At 34.3% G+C, this 24,272-nt stretch overlaps 1 protein-coding gene and 1 pseudogene across 1 annotated transcript in view; one reads left to right on the top strand and one right to left on the bottom strand.

Annotated features, from left to right (window-relative positions):
- Positions 1-24,272, top strand: part of SLC9A9 (solute carrier family 9 member A9) — a 507,404-nt gene that overhangs the window by 43,100 nt on the left and 440,032 nt on the right. Inside the window, exons 3-4 of the mRNA XM_016165975.2 lie at positions 1,789-1,866; positions 3,363-3,439. Coding sequence (XP_016021461.2) covers positions 1,789-1,866; positions 3,363-3,439 — 155 coding nt within the window. The remainder of the gene's footprint in view (positions 1-1,788; positions 1,867-3,362; positions 3,440-24,272) is intronic.
- LOC118601907 lies at positions 15,795-15,913 on the bottom strand (annotated as a pseudogene).

Below are 24,272 nucleotides of genomic sequence, written 5' to 3'. Positions count from 1 at the left end.
GTAAACTTAGAAGGAAAAGTAAGATCTTTGTCCAAATTTTACATTTACAACCTTCAAGAGTTTCTGATAACAGGGCAGTTTCTTCAAATAGTCTAACTTAAAAATATTTATTCATTATTCTATTTTCTTCAGTAATAAATACTTAAAAATGATTACTATATGGCAGTGCTGCAAGGCTTTACAAATATTAATTCATTTAATTTTTATAATCACCTCAGAATTTGGTATGACAATTCATATACTCATTTTAAAGATGAAGAAATTGAGTCAACAGAGAGCTATGGGCGGACCTTAGCTGATCTACCCAAATGCTCACTGGTACAAGAGGTTGTAGCATCAGTGAATGAACAACTAGGTTCATGAACGAGGACCCAGCTGAGTTAGGTAACTCTGACTTCCCCCACCTATCCTTTCCCAGCTATTAAGGGAGTCAAGATGAGGCGTGAGTATGGGGAATGAAGATGAGGGACTCTGGCAATGTTCAGTTTGACCCAAAGTAGAAAACAAAGTCAAGAGAGATTTTTCTTAATTTTTATTTAATCCTTACTCATGATGTGTAAGCATATTACGGGTATATATAATTTATTCCAACTTAGTAGATATGGCTCTCAAAAATATTTTTCTTTAATTTAGCAAGTATATATATTGAGCAATGGGCTAGCAGTGGGAGAGACAGAAGCAACACAGAATTGACTAAGTCATCATTGTGATCCTTGATAATTTCCTACTTAATGGGGGAAACAGTCAAACACAAACCAATAATTGTATAAAGTATGTTAAGAAGCACATATGCTAGAAAGGAGCGCCCACAATGCTGAGAGAACAGAATGGTCAGTTTGGGAAATCAGAGCAATTTCAGAGAGGAGTAGCTTTTGAGATCCAGCCTCAGAGATGAGTAAGAATTTAGGCATAAAAAGGGGAGAACATTAGAAATTAAATTTGTGAAGTACAAGCCTCTGAAAAATTTTGACGAATACTGTAATGGTAAAAAGGGCTCAGTGGAGAAATAATAAATAATGAATGGCAGTGTGTGTGTGTGTGTGTGTGTGTGTGTGTGTGTGTGTAAGGGAGAGAGAGGGTTTTAAAACTCAAATGTTTTTTTTATTTTCAGGCTACTCAGCTAATAGAGATTAGATTCAAAAATTTCTACATCTCATTTCATTGTAACAAGTAATTTTTTTTGGCCAATTTCATTTTAACTTTGAAATAAAAGCCAATAAACAAATACTAGATAATCAGCTTTCACTTTCGAATGAGTTTTTACACAGAGTCTTAAAAATATTTTAAACTTTGGAATGGGATAAAGTAGGGAAAACTAAGACTGCATTTCTAAAAATGTTTTATTTGCAAGAGTTTAAATAAATCCTTGTCAGAAGCTAAAATGTTTGAGCAATACCAATTTCTTTGACCAGAAACACTAAAATAAAGTAAATATTTAAAATATAAGGAATGAAAAACTAATCAAAAGAAAAGAAAAAGTTTACTTCACCTAGAAAAGTTTCATTGAGGTTTTTTTTGTTTTGTTTTGTTTTTTGTTTTTGTTTTTTGGTTTTTGTTTTTTGGTTGTTGCTATTAGCTATAAAATGGAATATAGGTTTTAATTTAAAATATGACTTTACAGTTATATTACACTTATGAATTTCTAAGTTTGCATTTTCTTTTATTTTCATCTCTGGTAATTTAATAGCATGTTAATATACCTCATACAACCTTAGCAATGGTGACATTAACTATATGTTTTAAAACATATAGTATTTTCCTAACTGAACTTTTGTCTTTTTCTGGCAGATGACATTTGATCCAGAAATCTTCTTCAATGTTCTGCTGCCACCAATTATATTTCATGCAGGATATAGCCTAAAGAAGGTAAATACAGAGTTGTTTTTTTTTTTTTTATCATTAAGTAAAGAATTTTACTAGCACTACTGAAAAACCAGTTATTTTATTGGGCTTATGTATTTGGTAAAAATATCGTTGTCTTATATTATGTGATACAGATTCAAATCTGACATGCTTGGAATTAATCTAAACCTTCTCTGTCTAATACACTGGCTGTTAAACACATATAGCTATTAAGTCCTTGAAATAAGGCTAGTCTGAATGAAGGTGATGTAAAGTACACACCAGATTTCTCAGACTTAGTATTAAGAAAGAATGTAAAATATCTCAGTATGTTTTATATCAATTTCATGTAGAAATGGTAATGTTTGGGATATGTAGGGTTGAATAAAATATATTACCAAAATTTATTTTTCTTTTTTTTAAACAATAGAGCTACTAGAAAAATTTTAAATGACATACATGGCTTACATTACATTTCTATTGGATAGTGTTATTCTAGATGATTATAATAAAAAAGTTCACTGCTAATTAATTTTGGGGTATCCATCAGAGTGAAAATTCAAGAATGCTTTGCTATCACTTAGCTGTTGCTGCTGATAGAAAGAAAGTTCAGGTTTACAGATTCAATGTACTTGGGTGACATCACTTAAATACAGCCTGAATGCGCACATTTTGCAAATTAGTAATATACATAATAGTGCAAGTGCTAGTATCCCCTGCATTACAGAGTGAGTCTGGTTTCTATGAGTTTTGAGGCTACATTTTCTGCTGCCTATGCTACGCCTCAAGATTCCTGGGCTCTCCTTTTGGGCCTGTCCATTCCAGTAGCCAGGCTGTTTGTTCTGTACTGACCAGATTTTTTTGTGTACTCCAGGCTCCCTCTTGCTGTCAGTCTGGCTACTCAGATCCCACTTAGAGAACTGGAAGGGAGTTTTCCTAAGCAAGCATTTAAAAGAGTTAGAAGGCTAGATTTATTCAGGTTATTCTTCTTCATCCTCAGCCCCAATACTAGGTATAATTTTATTGTTGGTTTTTTAAAATAAATTATTGTAGATGATTAAGGTATTGTTCCATTGCATTCAGAAGAAGTATAAGTCAGAGATCCAATAATAAAAGTCAAAAGACAACTTAAATCTTTTAGAATAATAGTTTTAAAATACTGAAGAGTTCAGGGACAACAAATATTTTTGAAAACTCTATTTCCAAAGTCTTGCGTGGTCATTGTCCCAGTCTCTCCCTTTCTTGGGTCTAGCTAGGTATGGCAGTTGTTTCTCTTAACTCTACTTCGTCACCTTCCAGATGTGTTTTTTTTTTTTATTTGCCCCTGTTTCTTTGAGAAACCTCTTCATTTTGCAGTGTAGATTGGTTATGCCTCATTTGTACAGTAAAACCAGGAACTGAGGCTCCAAAAACAAAATTCGCTTAAACACTGAGGTAAGGGAAGGGCCATAAATGTATTTGTATTTTCTGTTACACTAAGAAAAGTGCTAATATATTATTATATTTTTTTTTCTCCCCAGAGACACTTTTTTCAAAATTTAGGATCTATTTTAACATATGCTTTCTTGGGAACTGCCATCTCCTGTATCGTCATAGGGTAAGTGACATTTGGAGCTCAAGTTCCAGGAGACTTTGTGGCTAGTGTGAAATCTGAGAAGAATCTCACACTTCCTAACAATGACTGGGTAAATTGTCTATTTTTCTTTAGTATATCACATTTTTACACATTTTTATGACTTAATTCCAAGGCTTACAAGTCTTCTGACAAACACAAGCCTTCAAATCAAAGCAAACTAGAATTCGATTGCTGGATTGTCTCTGTAAATTTTGGACTGCTGACTTAGGCAAAATGGATAACTTGGCTTGAGTTATGCAAAATACTATGCATTCTTTTTTGGGGGAGGGGATCAGGATTAAATAATGCAAATAAGCACACTGCATTCTTTAACTTCTTTGCAGGACCTCCCCTGTATTTGACAGGTATACAACAGTAACTATATGTCAGAGGTTTTATTTCTAAGGGAAAGTTTACAAGAGAGCAGTCTGAGAAAGACATCTCCAAATATCAGCAAAGTTGTTTAAAGCTGGGATGCCTTTTCGATTGATATGCAGACTTGTTTATTTCTCATTATATTTTATTGATTATGCTGCTAAACCCCAAGTCTAGCTATATAAACTGGCTTGCAGCTCATCATAAAGCAAATGTGGTACATACAAAATGGTAAAGCCAATCCAATTAACTTAGAAACCTCTCTGATGCATTAAATCATCACTGCAGAAAACATATCCAAAAGCTATGACTTTGATGGTGTGGATGTCTTACATTGTCTGACATAGCCAATGAATTTTACTGCATACAACTGTTATATCCCTAACACAGGAACTAAAGTTGAAAACACACTAGTCACTCATCCTGCCCTTCTGTTATGAAGTGTTAGTCTGTGTCACTAGAAGGCTAAGGCAGTATCACTTACTTGTATCTGAAAGCAGGAGGTGGGAAGGTATGTTAATTTTTTATCAATTCAAGCCTATAGCTAAGGGTACGTTATATGAAAATGTCCAGCATGGTTAAAGAAGTGAGAAGCTAAAGATTTTAGCACCTGAAGGTAGAGGTTCGTAGGAATGTATGTTGGAGAATCTCATCAATTCTAGACACCTATGAGGCTTTTACACTGTTTGTGACTGAGAGACACAGTGGTTTGGATCCTCATCGGAGTATGTTTAGGGGAGGGCTTTCCTGTTCTATGGGTATGCTATAGCTAAATAGTCAAACTTTAAAGCTGGCTGGGGCCTTAGAGCTCCATGTTATTAAAGTCTCTCATTCTGAAGATGAAGAAAGTAACATCTTGAGAAGCTAATTAACCATCTCGATCTCTGTCAGATTATAGGACAATGGTCAGGACAGAATTCAGAACTTACACTCCTAACCCAGTAGGTCTTGCATCCTTTCTTCTTCTCATTTCTCTTGAATTCTTCTACATCCCAATACATTGTTCCTTCATATCAACAGAAGGCTCTGAGATGTGTAGACTCAACAAATGTTCACTGGTTTATAGCAAAAGATTGATCTTTAACAGTTCTATGTAATATAGAGATAAGAAATTTATAGTGGTTCCAAATTCCAAAGTTGTGGATAATGCTTTTATAGAATAATCAGTTTTCGTTATTACCCTGTTTTCTTTGTATAACTGACTTTAAGTATATTTAAGTGTATGCATTTATATAATATGCTTTCACTATCATGAAAAATCTATAAATCTTTTTTTAAGTATGACAATAAATAATGTGTATGTGTCCGTGTGTGATATATAATTGAATTGTTATAAAAATTTTCAGTTAGAGAGATCTGATGATATTCAATTACTAGAGTTGAGAACCTCTTCCAATTGATTTTAAGGTTATAATCAATAATTTAAAATAGTAAGTGATTCGAATAACTTTTAGGACCATGTTTTTTGAACTGAGCTTAATCTGAACACCAAAAATGTTCTTGGTGCTTTTTTAATGTACATAATTAAAGTGCAGACAAGATTAATAGTTCAAAGATATTAGTAGGAACTTATCTAACAAGGTAAGGGAAACCATTAGTGAACTTAAGCTTGGGGTCATAAGGTCAGATTGGCATTTTAGGAGGGTCATTCTGGTGGCTGTATAAGGAGAAATTTTAACGTAGGGGATAGATGGCAGCCAGACCATTTAAGAGGCAATTTCCATTGGCTAGGTTAGAAGTGATGAGGGCCTTGCTTCAGGCAGTAGCAGTAAAAATGGATGTGGAGTCCTCACCAGTTGAAATCCTGAAAGGAAATGGGCAAGTGTATAAACTGAGATGGGAAAGTACCTGGGCAACAGCCTTATCTGAAGAAATAGAATAGGTGAGCAAAAAAGATCAAGAAGTATTGGGCCCAAGAAAGGGGAAGAAAACCTTTAAAGCATGTATCTGGATGCCAAAGGAAGAAGTAGAGAAAGGGCGGACAGTTCTAACACAGGTGAGGTCAAGTGGGATAGGAAATGATGTATCCATTAGATTCACTCAAGAAGGTGATGAATGACTTCACGCTTACCCTCTGGAAAAAGTAGAGAAAAAATACTGGCAAATGTAATTGTTTTGGGTACTGTATGATGAGAAGCAAGAATTTATTTATATGATGTTGATCTCCAGATACAATTTCAGAACTTCTAAAGGAAAGGCACAAACTTAAATTCAGACCAGACTGACACTTTCTTAATTCATGACTCCTGTTTGTATGAGTCATTCATACCTTAGAAAATGACCAGTTATGTTTTCTGATAAGTTAATGGTAATAAGAATAGCACAATAAATATTTATGGAGTGCTTGATATGTACGCCACCTTTTAGAAAAAGTACTTTACATGGATTAGTTTATTTAATTCCTCAAAATAATTCTACTAGGTAGATACTATTATTACCTTCATTTAACAGTTAAGATAGCTGAGGTTTAGAGAGAATAACATAATGTTAAGTAATGGAGCTCATATGAGTAACTAAATAGTTTGGCTCCAGAGTCAAAATTCTTAATGTCGGAAATGTGTTTTACTTCTGTTTAGTATTGGCACTGAAAATGAAATGTAATAAACTAAAAAATAAAATTGTATAAATTAACCAATATTTACTAACATGCCACATGTTTCATTAACCATATAAGAGTTCTCACAGAAACGATTTTTTTAATTCCATCCTGAAGGAATTCACAGTTTTAGTAAGAAGAAAAGATGCCTGCATTTATGCAGATATATACCCATACTTGCATGAAATAGGCAGGAGAAGGGATTCAGCACAGTCAGTTAGATTGGACTCTGAGAATAATATCATAGAGGAGGTAGATTCTGGGTAGTTATTCAATGGAGAGGGATGAGCTAGTTGGATTTTCCACGCCATCAAGTGAATGTAGTGAACACTGTGTAAGGCTCTAAGTTGGAAAGTAGGCTTCACGGAGCAGTGTAAAAGAATTTGGGAACTGAAATGCCGGAGAATTAGCTAACAGCCATGAAACACAGGATCAGAAATTTATGAGAATGTAAAGGCCATAAAGAGTGATTGTAGGTTGTGAATAAAAATTCAGCTAGTAGTCCATAGTCTTCTATAGGTAAACACTATAGCTAATCAAACTTCAGGTTGGTTTTAGAGCTAGACTCAAATGCTTTATCAGAATTGAGATCATTGGTTCCATTTAAATAAAAGAGTTCTTAATTTTTATTAACTTTGTATCATTTCAGAAATTAGATATAAACAATCTTTCATGTTACATGGGAAAATTTAACAACATCCTTTCTGGAAATGAAATCAGAGAAACCTTTAAAAAAAAATTAAGGATTAACTGTTTTCAAAGAATTCAACAAACTGTTCTAGTCCTGTCTCCTATTTTGTCACTTAAGAAATATCTTAAAGAGATCTCTGTTTTTAAACAAAAGTATTTAAAATATTTCTCTATTCATCTCCTCCATCTTTGGAGAGAGACTATTTCTTTACCGTTGACCCTATGCCTCCACCCTTATGAACCACAGGAATGTATCACCACAATGACAACTACCTAATACTTCCTGTCAGCACATATATTTAATCCAAAGAAATAATAAGTATCCATAAAATGTTTTTTTGAAAAGCAATGAAAGTTATAGTCTTTTATTTTTTTCTGTTAATGATGAATTAAATAAATGTCATAATTGCAAAAATATTTGGAGAATGGGACATGGACCTAAATAATGAAGAATCTGGGATATTAATTTTAAGAATGGCTCACTTTTTAAACCTCATCCCATGTGTCAAACACTGACCTATGTTTGTTATGCACATTGTCTCACTTTATTCTCACAATGCTCCTATGAGATAGGTACTATTATTATCCTTATTTTACGTGCAAGGGTGCTGAGGTTGAGAGTTACCCAAGTGTGCACACTAAATAACTGGTAGTAAATGGCAGAGACAGTCTGACTTCAGAAAACACACTCTTAGAATATCCTTGTCTTCCTTCTGATATACTTTACAATTCTTGTAGTGTTTTGCAGTTAATAATGATATCTGCCAGGCAGATCAAGCCCTCGATAATTTCAGATTTTTACATTTATCATATGGCTAGCGGTTTGAAAAAAAATGAATGTTTAAGAATTATCAGCGAATATAATTATAAAGTGTAAAAGGAAACTATCATTTCTTATGGTGGATAGTTGGAGAGATGGTATAAAATCATTTTACTTGGTTAGAATTCCTGGACTCTGGGTAACACACTCTGGGAAACTTAAGTTCATAAATGTTAGATAGTTTATATTATTCACATAAACATTCCTGTTAATTTTTCTGTTATGAACCTTAATATACCTATCACAGAAGCCATGCCTAACACTGCTCATCTATCCTTGAGGCATAGGAGTGAAGAGGCCCTGGAAGCACTTGCTCTGCCCTCTTGTGTCCTTGTGCCTGCAGGCTTGGGGACCTTTAGGCCTAAGTGCCCTCGGCACTGATTCTGGAAATGCTGTTACTCTATCATTCTAAGAAAAGGTATCATGAGGCTTAATAATCTCAAGATGCTGACTTCTAAACCTGGAGTAAAGGACATTTTCTAGTCTAGAACCAAAACCCAAAGACGTATAGTTCATAGAGGGAGGCCAGCAATACCTCAGTGCCTTAAGCTCTAACCCCGGAAAGAGAATGACTTAGAGTCGCATTCTTCACTCAGAAAACATGGACCCTGTGATCGTACGTAGAAGGACTTCAGAAAGGTAGTAAACTCCCTGAAATTATCCACGTATTTTTAATGAGAGAGCATCTGCATAGATTTCACTGCTTTTTCAGCTTCCCTAGGGAATTACAATTCACAAACACAAAGATCCACTCTGTTTTTCAAGAGCCTGAACAAAGAGATAGTTGGGAAAGGAAGAACTTTACATATCGTCATATTTAATTCGAGTTGAAGAATTCTCTAAGCTGCATTCAGGGTGGCAGTAAAGTCTGGAAATATGCATGCTATTGTTTTGTCATATACTGAAACATAATAACCATAAACCAGTTATTATATATGTATGTATTCCTAGACTAGGTCACCATCCGGTATATATACCTAAGAGTAGAAGTGTCAGGAGAAAAGGTCTACAAAGGAATATTTATTTTTACAAAATATTGCCTAATAATTTTCCAAAGAAATTGTACCAATTTTTCCTCTTAATTTTTGGCAATTTAATAGATGTAAAATGAAATTATATTGTGGTCTTCATTTGTATTTCCCAGATTGTTAATGAAGTTCATATTTTTATATGATACCTGCTCAATCTTTTCATCCATTTTTCTATTGAGTTTTCTTATCATATTTTCATTAATTTGCCAAATTTCTTTATATGTTCCACATATAAATTCATATTCAGTTATATATGTTGCAAATATTTTCTCTCATTTTTGTCTCATGTTTTTGCTTTGTTCTTGATGTCTTTTAATGAACAGAAGTTCTTAAATTTAATGTAGTCAAATTTATAATTTTTTTCTTCAAAAGTTAGCATTTCTGTATTTTGTTTAATAAATCTTTTACCACTCCAAGTCAGAAAGATAGTTTCTTCTAAAAGAGTTGTAAAGTTTTGCCTTTTGTAGTAAGTTTATTTTCTAGAACTGATTTTTATATATGAATAAGAAGTGATATCCAATTAAATTTTTTAAATAAATTTATAAAACTCTGCTTGATTACACTGATTACTTTCATTTTGAGAAACTCTGATTCTATTGTTTCTCTTTGTGTAAATTTTAACTAGAACAACTCAGGTTGGCAGAGAGGCAAAGGCACTATTCCCTTGTTAATTCTTATCAACCACAAAGCCCTATATTTTCCTTCTTTTCGCCTATCTATCTTCACATTCTCTCTTCTTTCTTTCCTCTTTTTCCCTCACTGCCCCATGAGACTGTATCTGGGCTGCTGCTCTCTGAGACTCCATTTTCAGCAGACTGCAAAACAGCAAGGCTCAGGGAGCCTGTGTTGAGTCAGACTAGAAGACCCCATGCCTCCTCTGTGCAATCATTTACTCTCTGGATGTGAAGCAGCACAGTAATAGCTACCACAGATGTCAAAGGGAAAAATAAATACACTGCTTCCCTTACACAGCCAAATAAGAAAAAAAAAAATCTCTAATCTGTCAAGTACAGCCTGAGCTGCTTAGCTGTGTGGTTTCTCATATCCATATCACAGCATGCATGGGCTGTATTTCTGGCAGCAGAGAAGACAGTGGAGTTTCTGAGGAAAAGAAACAAAAAGTAAGAAAGAGAGAACAGTAGAGGTATATCAAGAGATATAGTTTGGAGATAAAGGAGGTAAAGTCATGAGAGCCATATGGATCTATGCAATAGTCACCAATCTAATCCTATCACAACCCTGAAGATGTAGGGGATAAGAATGACACAAACAGGACAGAGAAAAATAAATTCTGAAAGAATAAAAAATGAAAGTAAATAAAGACTAATTCCAATTCAGGAAGAGAAATGTTGAAAATCATGTAGACGGAAAAAGATATGTGAGGTTATTTACATGAGGAAAAAAAGAGAAATTTCTCATAATAAAATATTCGAGTCTTAGAACAAACAAGTTTAACTTCATTCCTTAGTACTCCCAGGCATAAAGTCAAACATTTTTCTAAATTTGAACCAAATCTGATGGAATAGCTACAGTAAACGTGGTTCAGCTCGCCCTACCCACCTACACATCATACCCCATTCAGATAAAAGGTAAAAAAATAAAGAAGGCATATCAGTTTCCTATTTCTGTGTAAAAAACCACTCTCAAAACTTAGTGGCTTGAGGCAACCATTTAATTAGTTCATAGTTCTTTGGCGTGACAGTTTAGGTTGGACTCAGCTGGACAGTTCTGTGATTCTTATCTGCCATCACTCATGTGACTACAGTCATCTGGGGCTTCACTGGGATTGAGTGATCTAAGACGGACTCACTCAGATGTCTGGTAGTTGATTCTGACTGTTAGCTGGTTGGTCTGGGAACTCAGATCTGTTCCATATAGACTCTCAGTCCCCACTAGTCTGGCCCTTGTTTTTTCTCATTGTGGTGTCAGGATAGCATTCCAAGATGATAGAAACAGGAGTGCAAGACCTCTTAAGGCCCACTCCCAGAAGTCACCTAATATCACTTCCATCACTTTGTATTGGTCAATTATCTCAAGAGCAGGCAAGAATCAAGGCATGGGGAAAAGTTTCATCTTTTGATGGGAGCTGTGATAATTTCATTTTGCAAGGGGGCATTCATACAGAAATGGGAATTATTGTGGTCATCTTTCAAATATTCTTCCACATGATGGAACTATAAAATATCTTCAAATATATCAAGGTAAGAGCTTGCATTAGAAAATTGGACTTAGAACCTATCGTGAAACCTATAAATACAGAAGAAAACACAGAGGAGAACCAAGTAGACTATAGAGAGTATAACTCATTGGCCTCCTCTATCAGACTTCCTGGTTGTCCCAAACCAGCAACAATGAATCCCTACACAGACGACTTAAGTAACTTACAGGAAGTATCTTATAATGTTCTGTTTGTATATAAAAATTAATGGAAAAATATACATAAGCCTCAAAGGAGATAAGGCAGAGAGCATGCCTCACTAAGACGCTATCAAAGCAAAAGGCATTCATGAAAAATTGACCCTTGCTCAGTTTGAGTGGGTAATTATGGAAAAGTTTTATTTAATTTGAGAATTTTAGTCACAATTTTTGTTACCAGTGATGTAGAGAATGTGGAGGTAGAAGTGTGGCCACGTTAACTGTAAATGCAAAATCTGTGCTGAGGGAGTTTCTTCCATAGCTGCACACCCCTTGTCAAGGGCTTCCATGTCTTGGGAAAGAGATTGTTCTAAAACATGACTGCTGCTAGACCTGTGAGCTAGACTTGGGTCAAAACAGAGATTGCTTTTGGTAAATCCTTTCAGAGACTGACTGGAATTGGTACTTTCCTCTGGAAAACCAGTATCTCTTCCCTATGCTCCATGGCATGCTGGTTCCTGGAACAAGCTGTTGTCCTGACCCAGGCAAACAAGTAAGTCATTTTCCCTTACCTGGGACAGTGACACACCAGTACCTCTATTCATCTTGCACTGTTCTATATCATTCCTTGGTGCCTGTCAGGCAGCACAGGGATCCACTCTGTCTTGCCACCACCTAAGACGTGCCTCATATGTAAGTTTCCCTTAATAAATTTCAATTGTCAGACTAAAGTGGCTTGCATCTTTTTTTGATCTATCCTTGCCCTCCATTTACACAGGTAGATTTTTAATCTAGGGGCTTTTCCCTGGGCCTGTGTGCAAGAAGATATGTTATGTCTAGTTTGCATCCACATTTGTCTGGCTGGTAGTGGCGCTTTGGAATAAAGTGGAGCTTTGGAGATGGTAAAAGCTTGATCTTGACAGCTTATTCACTTTGTTTGAACAGTTTAAGAAGAAATAAGGTTAAAGAGCTATGCCACATGGCTTTTATTGGACCTTTCTAGGGCCTTGAAGATTAACTTAATAATAGAAAACCATGAATCCTTCATCAAACTATAAACTACATTACCAAAACTGTCATATTTACCTGTGTGCTTCTCCCTGCTCTCCTTTCTCCCCATTCTCCTTTCTCCCAGATCCCCAAGAGGTTAATCTTATCCTGAATTTTATTTATAGTTTTTCCACATACTTTCAAGCTTAATTAATAAGTGTCATACTTTATGTTGTTAATCCATTTTCTTTTTTCTCCACTCATGATTTTTTTTAAGATTCATCCATGTTATGGTTTTCAGCTATAGTTCATTCGCTTTCATTGATACTATGCAAATGTGTGAATATTTCAGGCTTTACCTAGTCTTCTATTGATGGAGTTTCTTCCATTTACGAATTTTCCCCTGGGCCTATACAAAAGAATCTTTAAGCAATGAACTCATAGTGAAATGTGCAATATCAAATTGTTTTCCAAGCAGTATCCCTACCAGCAGGTGTAAGCATTTCTATTACACCATATTCTCACTAATGCTTAGTATTGTCAGACTTCTTCATGATCAACTTGTCTAGCCCTGTGACAATACTATAATATTTTAATTATCAATGCCTTTTAGTAATTAACTCTTGATTTCTAAAAGAACAAATCTTACCTAACTCCTACCCTACAATACCCTACATTATTCTTCATTAATGTCATTAATAGCTATGTGATCTTTTTCTTTTCTTGTAAAAATTTTAGAATCATCTCATTAAAATTCATTAACTCATGTTAGTACTTGGAATAGAATTGCATCAAAGTTTTGGGAGAACTGACATATTTATGTTATTGTCCCTTTTTACTTTGGTTTTCCTTATGTCTTTCAATAAAGAATGGAGTTTTAACTTGAGTCTTATACAACTTTTATTCATTTTTTTCTAAGAATATTGTATTATAACTAATTTCATTTTCAACCCTTTATTTTCCTCATGTTGCAATTTCGTTATCTTGATAGCAAGAAAATGGTTCAGTCCCAGCTGGCCCAGAGTTTACAGTCTATGAGGAGGGCAAATATTCATGAGGAAGTCACGCAAACACATGGAAAAGCACAACTGTAGTGTGTGTGAGCAAGGAGAAGTAAATGATGCAAAGAGATTATAAACTTGGAAGATCTGCTTTAGGGTAGGGTTTGGTGTGATAACAGTTTTGATGGGGTAGGTAGAGGGGACTGTGAGAGCACACTTAGGGTGTCAGGAGAGGTTTCTGGGGAAGTGATTTCTAACCTAAGATCTTACATTTTTTTCAAAAGAGGGAGCCAGGCAAAGGTCTGGGAGAAGACATCCCAGACAAAGAGGATAACACATGGGAGGCCAGCAGTAAGGTGGGGCTTCAGTTCTTTTCATCTGTAGAAGTCAGAGCATGAACAGGAAGCAGTAGGAGATAAAGATGATGAGGTGGGAATTTAGTCTAGGGATTTGAGAACTTGTTCTGGAATTTGGACATGATTCTGTAGGCTGTAGGGTGCCAAATGGAGGGATATACACTTTTAAAAGGTCACTCTAATTGGAATACAAAAATGGATAAGAGGCGGTTAAGGCAGGAAGCAAAATAGCAGTTAGGAGTTAATGGTAATTTAAACTTGGAGACTACTTGGTTGGATTTGAGAGCTGATTGGGAGATGGAACTAACAGGGTGTGGCTACTGATCAGATTTAGAGAAATAAAGGCTATTATGGTAACTGTTAATTTTCTGACTTCAACCATAAGCTGGCTCTGCATTTGACTGTCAAATCTAGCACAATTTGGACATCATGTGCTCTCCCCTTTTATCCTTGTCTTATATTCCCTAGTAGACTTAATCTTTTATTTATCTTGCACTCACTTTTAGTAATAATCAATACCTATATTGTAAAGTAAATCAATGAATTAATGAAAAAATTCGAGAAATACATATTCTTTTATTAATGAAGAGGTAGCAGAAATAACAAAAGTTACAACAGCTAGCTAACTAGCTTTTGGTGCATTTTTTATGTTCTACACCTTGAACTGACCATTTTGCATTTACCTTTTCATTTAGTCTTCACAATGAACAGAAATAAATACTTCTATTGTTTCCTTTTTTGTAAGTGAGAATCTGAGACTCAAATTGTTTAAGTAACTTCAAAGGTGTGACTAACTACAGATCTCGTATGCTAAACTCATCTTTGCAACTTAAATTACATCCTTGGTCCTGCAGCAGCATCAGCAGCACTGAGAGCTTGTTAGAAATTCAGAATTTGGGCTGCACCCCAGAACTCTTGAATTCTAATCTGCATATTAACAAAGCTATAAGTGAATTTTCTATGCTGCATTCCCAAACTGGTAGAGAGATTTAATAATTTACTTAGCATTTAGTAATGACAGACTATAAGAATCAAGATAATTTTAACTTGCATTTAATACATATTATCCAGGCATCAATGAAACTAAACCAAATCAATTAATTTTATAATTTATATCTACAAGATTTATATGGCTATCTGAGAGTGTGCATGTGTCTGGGTCAAAAATTGTATGTGTGTTGTGAAGATAATTGGTAGAATACTGTTAGTCAGGCTCACAGAGCCATCACAGTGAGAAGTGCCCAATGTTCTGGTCTAAGGGTTTTGGTGCTCCACCTGATTCAGCAATTACACTCTGATGTCATTAAAATGAAGTGGCCCCAATAAAAGGAATAAAAGCCAATCTTAATTACAGCTCTTAGATGCTTTATTTCTCAGTTTCACCCTCCACTTACTAATTTCCACTGCATGAGAGATAGCTATAAAGGTTTCCAATAGGCAATCTGCATTATCAACAGAATCATGAATATGACTGATGACATCATTGTTTTAGCTTCAATGAGCAAGTATAATCTTGAAGTTCATTGCTACTAGATGATAGATGCCTACAATCTTTATTTACATACAGTTAATGACTATTTACCCTATGGTTGCATCTCCTTCCTCCAAAATCTAAGTGTGATTTCAGCATTTATACGAATTTGACCTGATTTTGACTGGATATTTTTTGAACCTCTGTTCCAATGCTTTGTGAAGTAGATTACTCAGTCATTTCCTCAGCTTCTCAAGGATACCACATCACTTGTTTCTGTCTTCAAATAAGTTCTATGACTATGAGAAATATTGACTATAACAATGACAATTGCTTGCATTTATTGAGCATTTACTTTGTGCCAGCCGCTATCAGGCATTAAGCTCATTCATTATACCAATACCCCATTTAAAAAAATATTGTAGAAAAAGACTTTTGCACAATAAAAATTTCACATTTTTATTAAAACAATTTTTGACTTTTCTTAAATATTAAAGACAACAAAATATTTTCATAAATATTTTTATTTATACAATAGACTTGCTGAATATTTTCCTTTTTTTTTTTTCCCCCTAGATGAGGCAGCCCTTGGTTGACCTTACAGATTGCAAGGATCTTGTCAGCTTACAATCCCTTACTTTTTATTTTTTTATACCTACAGCACCTGGTATTCTTGCGTGGTCTCCCATCCAAGTATAAACCAAGCCTGACCCTGCTTAACTTTTAAGATCAGATGGGATCAGGCTTGTTCAGGGTGGCATGGCTGTCAACTGAATATTTTCTTAATTTACAGTAGAAGCTTGGGTTTCTTAAGAGTGAATGTCCACAGAGACAAAGAGTTAACCCTAAAGTAAACTATGGATTTTAATTAATAATAATGTAATAATAATAATAATAATAATAATTGGTTTATAATAAGGGAAACACGAAGATTAGGGGGTATATGGGAATGTAGTGTGAAATTTGAGTACTTTGCACTTACTCTTTCTGATACTAAAGACAATTCTGTTAATCTTCCTGATACTACTAAAAACAATTCTGTTAATTAAAAAACAAGTCCACATTAAAAATTACCCCTTTTCTTTGGTAACAAATAGAATATACCAGATATTTTCTATGGCCCTGGTGGTCTAACACTGGATTGAAACAGGAGAGTTCCTCTCTAAACCTAGGACTCTAACTTTTTTAAGCTTGTGAATGGGATCCCAAAGTCCACTCAGCCTATTTTTAGTAGTAGCACCTTGGTTGACCAGTTTGGCAATGACCCTACTACACTTCTTCTCTATCATTATATCAGCGGTCCTAAGAATAGCACCAGAAGCTGGAATCCGTATGGAAACTTTTAGCTCTAGTTTGTCCTTTTCTTTCATTTGGGGCATATTTCTTTGTCTTATTTTGGCTACCTCCCTGTGTTTGCATTAGGTAGATCTGCTGTTTTCCCAGTCTTGGCAGAGTAGCCTTATGTAGTAGGTGTCCTGTGGGATCCAGTCGGGATGTGGCTTCTTCTTTATAGGATGGAATTTTTTTCCCTTTCTAGAAGATTTTTGATTAAAAATTTATTTTGACTTAGATAAAATTTTCTTTAAATTTTCTTATTTTGGAGTCAGGAAAAAGATGGAAGCAGTTTAGTTGGATGCTTGGAATCTGGGTTAACTACATACCTTCCTGCCTTAAGCTTTTCATATTGAGTAAATTTGAGGCAGTGGAGTTGCAAGTATCTCTGGTTTTTCAGTTTCAAATGAAAATTGCTATTTTCCAGGAATGGCTCAGTAGAACTGAGTGTTAAGCATGATCTTTGTAATGGGTATGCCAACACCAGCCTGGTATTCTGAGAGAGAGGGGTCCTAGAAAGAGGAGACTAAAAGACCTTTTAGTGGCCTTCTTTGTTCATCATAGAATTAAATTAAATTAATGTGCCTTTTACCAGATAAATATTCAGTTCCTGAATGTTGAGTTCTCGTTTTCCCTAAAAGATAATTTTTTTTTTAATTGGGAATACATTTTAGCACTTCTGTAAGTGAGTTTACAAAATTCTTATGATGCAAAGTGTTCAAAATATGCAATCTTTCTAAAATAACAAACGTATGTTGGGATATATTTTCCTCAGTTGAAGCAATATTTCTACAATAGTATGAAATCCATTCATTTTGAAGTGGAAATAAAATATTGCTTTGGAATATTACTTATGAGCTACAAAAATCTCCCCCTTTATAGATTCTCAAAGACTTTTATTTTAACATCTAATAATATTTATGAATCTTTTTGTTTTATTAATTTTGAATTTAGTATTTCTTCTTCAATTAGACAGTTTATATTAGATAGTTTATAAAAAATTCATGACTGTGTAGTTCGAATTATGGGTAATAGCTATTATTTTAAATAATATATTGCCTACTCTCTTTTTTTTTTAAGGGGGAAAAACATAGGAAATGCAGTTGGCATTAATGTAATAGCTAGGTGGAGAGCCAGAGGAGAGAAAGAACAATTAGGGTGATTGTTTTATAAACTATATAAATGTCTAACCAATGTAATGTATACTTGAAACTAATAATAAAATAAAATTTGAAAATAATAATAAAAAGAGGAAATATTATAAATTACATTTGTTAGAATTGAAGAGTTGACTTGATAATGCTTTAGAATTTGTTTTCATCATCCACCTTGTAGTTCATATGTAATGTTCTCTCACTAACCTACAACTCCACTGTATACATCCATTAAATCACTGTCAAAAACATCTCAATATTAGGTGGAAATACCCTTGACAAAATTTGGTTTGAATAAATGGAAGAAAATTCTATCACTGGCAAAAAAAATTGAGAGGACTATTAATAATGATCTTTAATACCTATTCCCTTTGAAAGATAGGAATAATATATAGTTTGTTATTATATATGCATTAAAATTCATTCAGACTGCCAGCGTTTTAAGAAAATCAAATGTTTGAGAAACCAGAAAAGAATAGTAAATTTGTGAAAGAAAGAAAGAAAGAAAGAAAGAAAGAAAGAAAGAAAGAAAGAAAGAAAGAAAGAAAGAAAGAAAGAGAATTGTGGTGTTTTAGATTTAAGAAACATACATTTAAATTTTGAAGGTGATAGTTTTTATTTAGGACATGATAAGGGTGTGTACATTTCTTCAGTGTCCCAAGGTTTTGCATATAAACTAGGTTCAGAGCACAAAGCAAATTCAAAAAGCCTACACCCATGCTTTTTTAAAACATTAACATTCAGGCAGAGTTGAAGCCAGATTTTAGCACATTTAAAGGCACCACAGTCTGTTATCATAAGTTGACATTTCAAGATCATTTCAAAGTCACAATATCTTTGACTACTGGAAAGAAAATTTGGAACTTTAAAAAAACATTTGTTTCAATAAGTAGTTGTGAAAAGCTATTTTGGTAAAATTATTTGCAGATTTCAGATTCAGACAAACCCAAAACATGTGAAGAAAGAAGTGTAGATTATATTAAAATAGATGTTAAACAGGAGGGGGCAACTATCACCACCTAGGAAGTTGAAACTCCATTCCAAAGTCAACAGAATGAAATAATTATAAAGAATGAATGAAGCACCAGCTGTAGCATCAAAACCAGCAGCCATTGGTTTTTACATTGTGCCCTCTGGTGGGAAAATTTATATATCACAATTTTAACAGTTTTGAACTGAATCAATAAGGCTTGTTTCTTATTTCTGGACTTTATGTATAATCAAACTTAAACTTAAGGGAAAATACATGATGAGTTCTCTTGTGTCCCATAGAAAGTATTAATTATTGAATGCCTTTTAGTGCCAGACACTGCATAAGCATCATTTCATTTAACCTCATTAACTCTGAATTTAGTCCAGTGCATTTTCTTTTCGTTTCCTTGTTACCTTAAGGTCTTCCCAATGCTAGCATCACATCTCCAGTCTACTTATACTTGCACATTTGGGGTTTAAATATCATTTGCATCCTGACCCCTTTCAGAGAGGAGCCTATGAAGAGCAAGACTGGCAGGGGTGGGCCCCAGCAAGTGCTGCTCTCTCTGAATCTGGTGAGGTTTGAGACCTGAATCTTTCACATCAGTTAGCAGTGGGACTGGGAAACCCAGCTCCAGCCCACCTATCCTGGGCCAGATGGGGACAAAGGTCTATGATGGAGAGCCACAATGGGGCTTGTGGAGCTGGGAAATCTGAGGAGAAAATGAACCAAGGAAGGAGGAGAGAGGAAGCTGATAGGGTCCCAGACAAGCATGAGAACAGTCAAGGGCATTTTCACCTAGCTTTGGGGTGAGCACGTTCACATGTCTTAAGTCAATGTGAAAGAATTAGAGTGGACAAATATGTGTAGAATATGAACATTTTTAGAATTAGAAAATGTTGCAATAATATGTAATTCAACTGTTGGTTTTTTTTAAATTTGTTTTTTTTTCTTTTTTATAATGTGATACATTATATACATAATACTAATAGAAAGCTAACACGTACAGACCACCTACTATTTTATTCCAAGTATTTCGTATAACTTAATCCATTTCAGTTCTTACTCATACCCCATGAATCATGTAGTATTGTTGTTCTCAATTTGCTAATGAGGAGACTGCAGCCCAGAGGGAGTAATTATTATGACAGATATCATACCCAGGCTATCTGGCTCTAACGTATATTCCTAACCAATACTCCATGGCTACATGAAGTTGTGAAATGAAATAATAAATCAAACACCTATAAATCCTTGTCTCGGCTGAAAAAATAAAAGACATCACTGGTACTAGTGAAGGCCCCCAACCAAGGTGCCTTTCTCAGAAAAGCTAAGTGACTAGCCCACAGTTGGTTATTATATCTTGCTCAGTTTAAAATTCAACTGTTGAGTTATATAGATGCTACATAGTAGCATAAGTAGAAGTTTCCTAATTGATTTTTTATTGATGCCAACAAAAGATAATTTTTGCCTTATATGCCTTTTTTGACATATATGAGGATCTCCCCTTACCCACCCTTGACCTGATTTTAAACAAAGCTGAGTCTTTTATTGCATTTACATTTGAAAAACTTTTAAGCTCTGATAGTTACTCATGAATTAATGAGCTAATTAATTCACCAAACATATGTAAAACACCAGTATCTTACTATCTTAATTATTATAGCTGTAAAATGTGTTTTTATATATGATAGAGTTAGTGTCTCTTCTGTCTATTTTTCAGAATTTTTCAGACTATTGTAGTTTATTTTCAGAATAAACTTATGAATCACAATCTTGTGCCAAAGTCATATAAAACTAAGTGTTTTTACTGGGATTACATTTAATTTATAGATTAACTTGTAAAAAATTCATATCGTTTATGAGGTTGAGTCCTCCTATTCAAGAAACATGACATATTACAAGTAATTTATTATGAATGATAAAAGTATCAATGAAAGGTAATTATTTATATTTTTTATAAAGTTAGAATAAATTCCAGGCTATCTATAAGCACTCATACTTACATTCAGATACACCTTCTCTGTAGAGAATTAGGGAAAAGGGGACCACAGTTGCAGCTAGCTCCCTAGGAATTCTGCAGTTCCCTTGGCATATCTTATCTCTGCATTCAAGGGACGGTATTACATATGTGAATATCATCCATCCTTCTGTCATACTGGGGTGAAAAAGTTTTGAATTGCAGCCAGAGCATATGTTCTTATTTATCTAACACAGCTTATTGTGCTTTATTGGCTTTCTCCTGGAATACTACCTTTTCCACTATATTTTGTTTTCATATGTTTGTATGTACTTTTTATTTATTAGCTCACATGGAATTACATATTAAAATAGTTTCCTGGAGATTTGAGGGCCTGCTCTTAGACAATAGCAGAAGAGAGGTTTTATAATAGTGTAGGGAAAAAAGTTATCATGTTTTCTCTCAATTTTGATTTTATTTCAGAGGAATACGTTAGAGACTAAAGTATAAAACATTAAATAGGCTGGACTGGTATCAGCAACCAAATTTATATGAATTTATTTTCACTCACGTTAACTTGGGTAAGGATTGCATAAATCCACTGAGGGAAATAAAGACCAGTTTTGGTCTCTGGGTATAGGAAAAGGACAATGCAGTGCAGAGTCCAAAGCAAGGTCAGTTTGTAGTAAGAGCTGAAAGACCACTCCTGCATTTTTAAGGCTATAAAATACAACATTATTTTTATTTACTATGGTAGCTCCTTGTCTTATATTCGGTTACTTGTAGTAACAATATTTATTATTCAGCATGTACCGCTTGCTAAACATTTTACATACATTTTCTCCTTTAATCGGATAACTCTATCATGTTGGTTTTTTTTATTCTACAGATGAGGAAATCAAGTCTTAGAAAAGTTAAATAATTCAGCCAAAGTCACACAGGTAATGAATGGGGGAACCTGAGTAGATACTTGAGTTCCTAACCACTAAGCGAGATTTCTCTTTTATAACAGACTGAAAGATTCTATTATTTTTTAATTTCATATTTAGAATAAAACATTTTCTCAAAGTACTCAAATACAAACATTTTACTAACTTGTACAGAAGTAAGAATCGATCTTGCTTTAAATAAAATAGCATTAATATGTTGGAATTAGAAATTTTGCCAAGAAATCCCATTTTCCTTCATTAGATCCCACATTTTGCTGAATGAAGACATATTCAGAGAGTATTAATATGCCATGCCATTCATTCAACAAATAGTTTTAAAGCACCTATCATATGCGTAGTACTGCACATCTCAGTAGCCATGCTGTACAGAATCCGAGTCTTCATATATGCATGAATAGTTCTTTCACTTAAAAGAGCCCTTTAATATCTTAAACTAGTTCTTCCTATGTTTAGATGAGATACACTCCATCCAGTTGCAATATCTTGTAAATAGAGTGCTATTACTAGAGTCACATGCTCAGGGGCATCTTGTGCATCTACTTCTAAGAGAATAATCTTTCGTCTTCTTAAACAAATAGAACAGCCTTTCTCAACATCTATAACTTTGAGATAAAATACATGGCAGATAGTTGTGAAGATGAAATGAATTAATATATTTGAAGTTCTTAGAACAATATGAGACACATAAGGCCCCCTTGATTAGTGATATTCTTCTGATTGCTTATTATCACAGCCATCACTTTGATTTAGAGGTAGAAATGTGTATCTGTTTTTTTCTCCTGACTGAGAATCACTGAGGAGAGGAGCCCCTCTTGTCTCTACCCTTAGTGTCTGGCAGTCAGTCAGTGAATGTTAAATGAAAGCAAGAATAGGAGATGGTGTAAAGAATAATAAGAAAAAAGAAATGTTAAGAAAAAGGGAAAAGTCCAGCTACAGACAAACCAGGTGCCTATGGAGAGTAGTTCTTTAGGTGTTATCTGTTTACCTTTAATTGCCTGGTACAAACTTTGCAACAAATGAAGCAAACATTAGAATTCATTACCAGCTCTCCTCAAGAGAATATATTTTGATAATTTAAAAATTCTGAGAAAGTTAGAATGGAAAGATATAATTACTGTCTGTATACTTTAAAGTATTACACTTTCCCTTTACAATCATTAGATTATAAAATGGAGAGATATCATAGAAATGTATGAAGTGATAAAGATGATTGGAAAACTAGATATTTAAATGGCCATTTTATTAAGGAAATAGGCTATTTTTAAACATTCATTGATTTTTTTTTTTTAGTCATGATGTAAAAGGTAAAGATTCATACTTACTATTGTAAAAATTCTAAATCTTTTGCCTGCTATCTAAACAAGGCTGCGCTAAAAATTCTTTACTTCAAAGGAGTAGAAACAATAGAACATATTTGTTAAGCGTTATAATGTTCATTTCCATGATCTGAGATGCTACAGGTATATTAGAGTAAGATAAATCCCTGGCCACAGGCAGCTTTTCTAGTTGAGGTTAATGAGACATTTGTCAGTGAAACTATCCTTCCTCTCCCAAAATGCAATAGGTAGTTAATCTAGCCTTTGAAATTATCCCATCATTCCACTTTCTTACACACACACACACACACACACACACACACACACTATCTGTTTCCATACCTAAATCACCTAAAGGGCAGAGCCACCTTATATGCGTATTTGATGGGGAAGAAGTAAGCGAATTTACTCAGCATGGAAAATTGCATTTGCTTGTAGGCAGGGCATCGTCCACATCTTCAAAACTCTTGTTGCACAATTTTGTCTGCATGAATAGCACACATAAAGTTTGGCCATGTTATTCAAGTTGAATCTCAGTTTCTTCACTCTGTTTCCTGCAGAAATGTCTAGAGATCCGATCAAGGGATATGCATCCTGACTAAGAGATATACTCTAAACATCCTAACCATGTTATTAGCACAATTCTCATGAGGTATTCTTCAACTTAGGCACAACCAGATCCTAGTGACATTGATGCTATAAATACTGCTCTTCAATTGCATACAACATGAATTGTGGGCATGACTACCATGCTTTTGAAGAACTGTTTCACAAAACAATAAATCAGTATATGAAATAATAGATTATGGGGCATACGGAAGGAGGTTTAGAATTTTTCTAGTCCACCCTCCATTTCCAGTTGAAAAAACAAACAAACAAACAAACAAACAAACAAACAAACTCCTAGTTGTAGAAATGATCAATATGCAATTTCTTAATCGTTAAAGCAATCATCGCTCTATTTTTGATTGTGCAATGAAGGAAAATCCTGCATGGCAGCCATCTTTCTCCATCAGAATTCCTTCCTTCGATACATGCCATCCAAGCATGGCTTTATTGATTCTGGCCTTATTGTCTGATATCATATCCTTTTCAACTTCTGTTCTTTTATAAAATAAGGCTATACATATTCTTTTATTTTCTCCTTTTATATTACTAAACATGTTTTTTCTTATTTATTTAAGATACTCATGCAGGAATAAATCAGGAGGATTCACCAGCACCCAGAAACTGGGGACTTTCCTACCTTTACTCTTTCTTTAAATAATATTTAAAATGTTTTGATTACAGTTGAAATACAATATTATCTCAGTTTTAGGTATACAATATGGTGATTAGATATTTATATAACTTATAAAGTGATCACCCCACTAGATCTAATAACTATCACCATACAATATTAACAACGATATTCTTTATGCTATACTTTACAACCCATGACTATT

Source organism: Rousettus aegyptiacus, unplaced genomic scaffold (genome assembly GCF_014176215.1).
Source record: "Rousettus aegyptiacus isolate mRouAeg1 unplaced genomic scaffold, mRouAeg1.p scaffold_m13_p_4, whole genome shotgun sequence".
NCBI classification, from domain to species: Eukaryota; Metazoa; Chordata; class Mammalia; order Chiroptera; family Pteropodidae; genus Rousettus; species Rousettus aegyptiacus.
The sequence above is the reverse complement of the archived record's forward strand: the minus strand, read 5'-3'. Positions and strand labels throughout refer to the sequence as shown.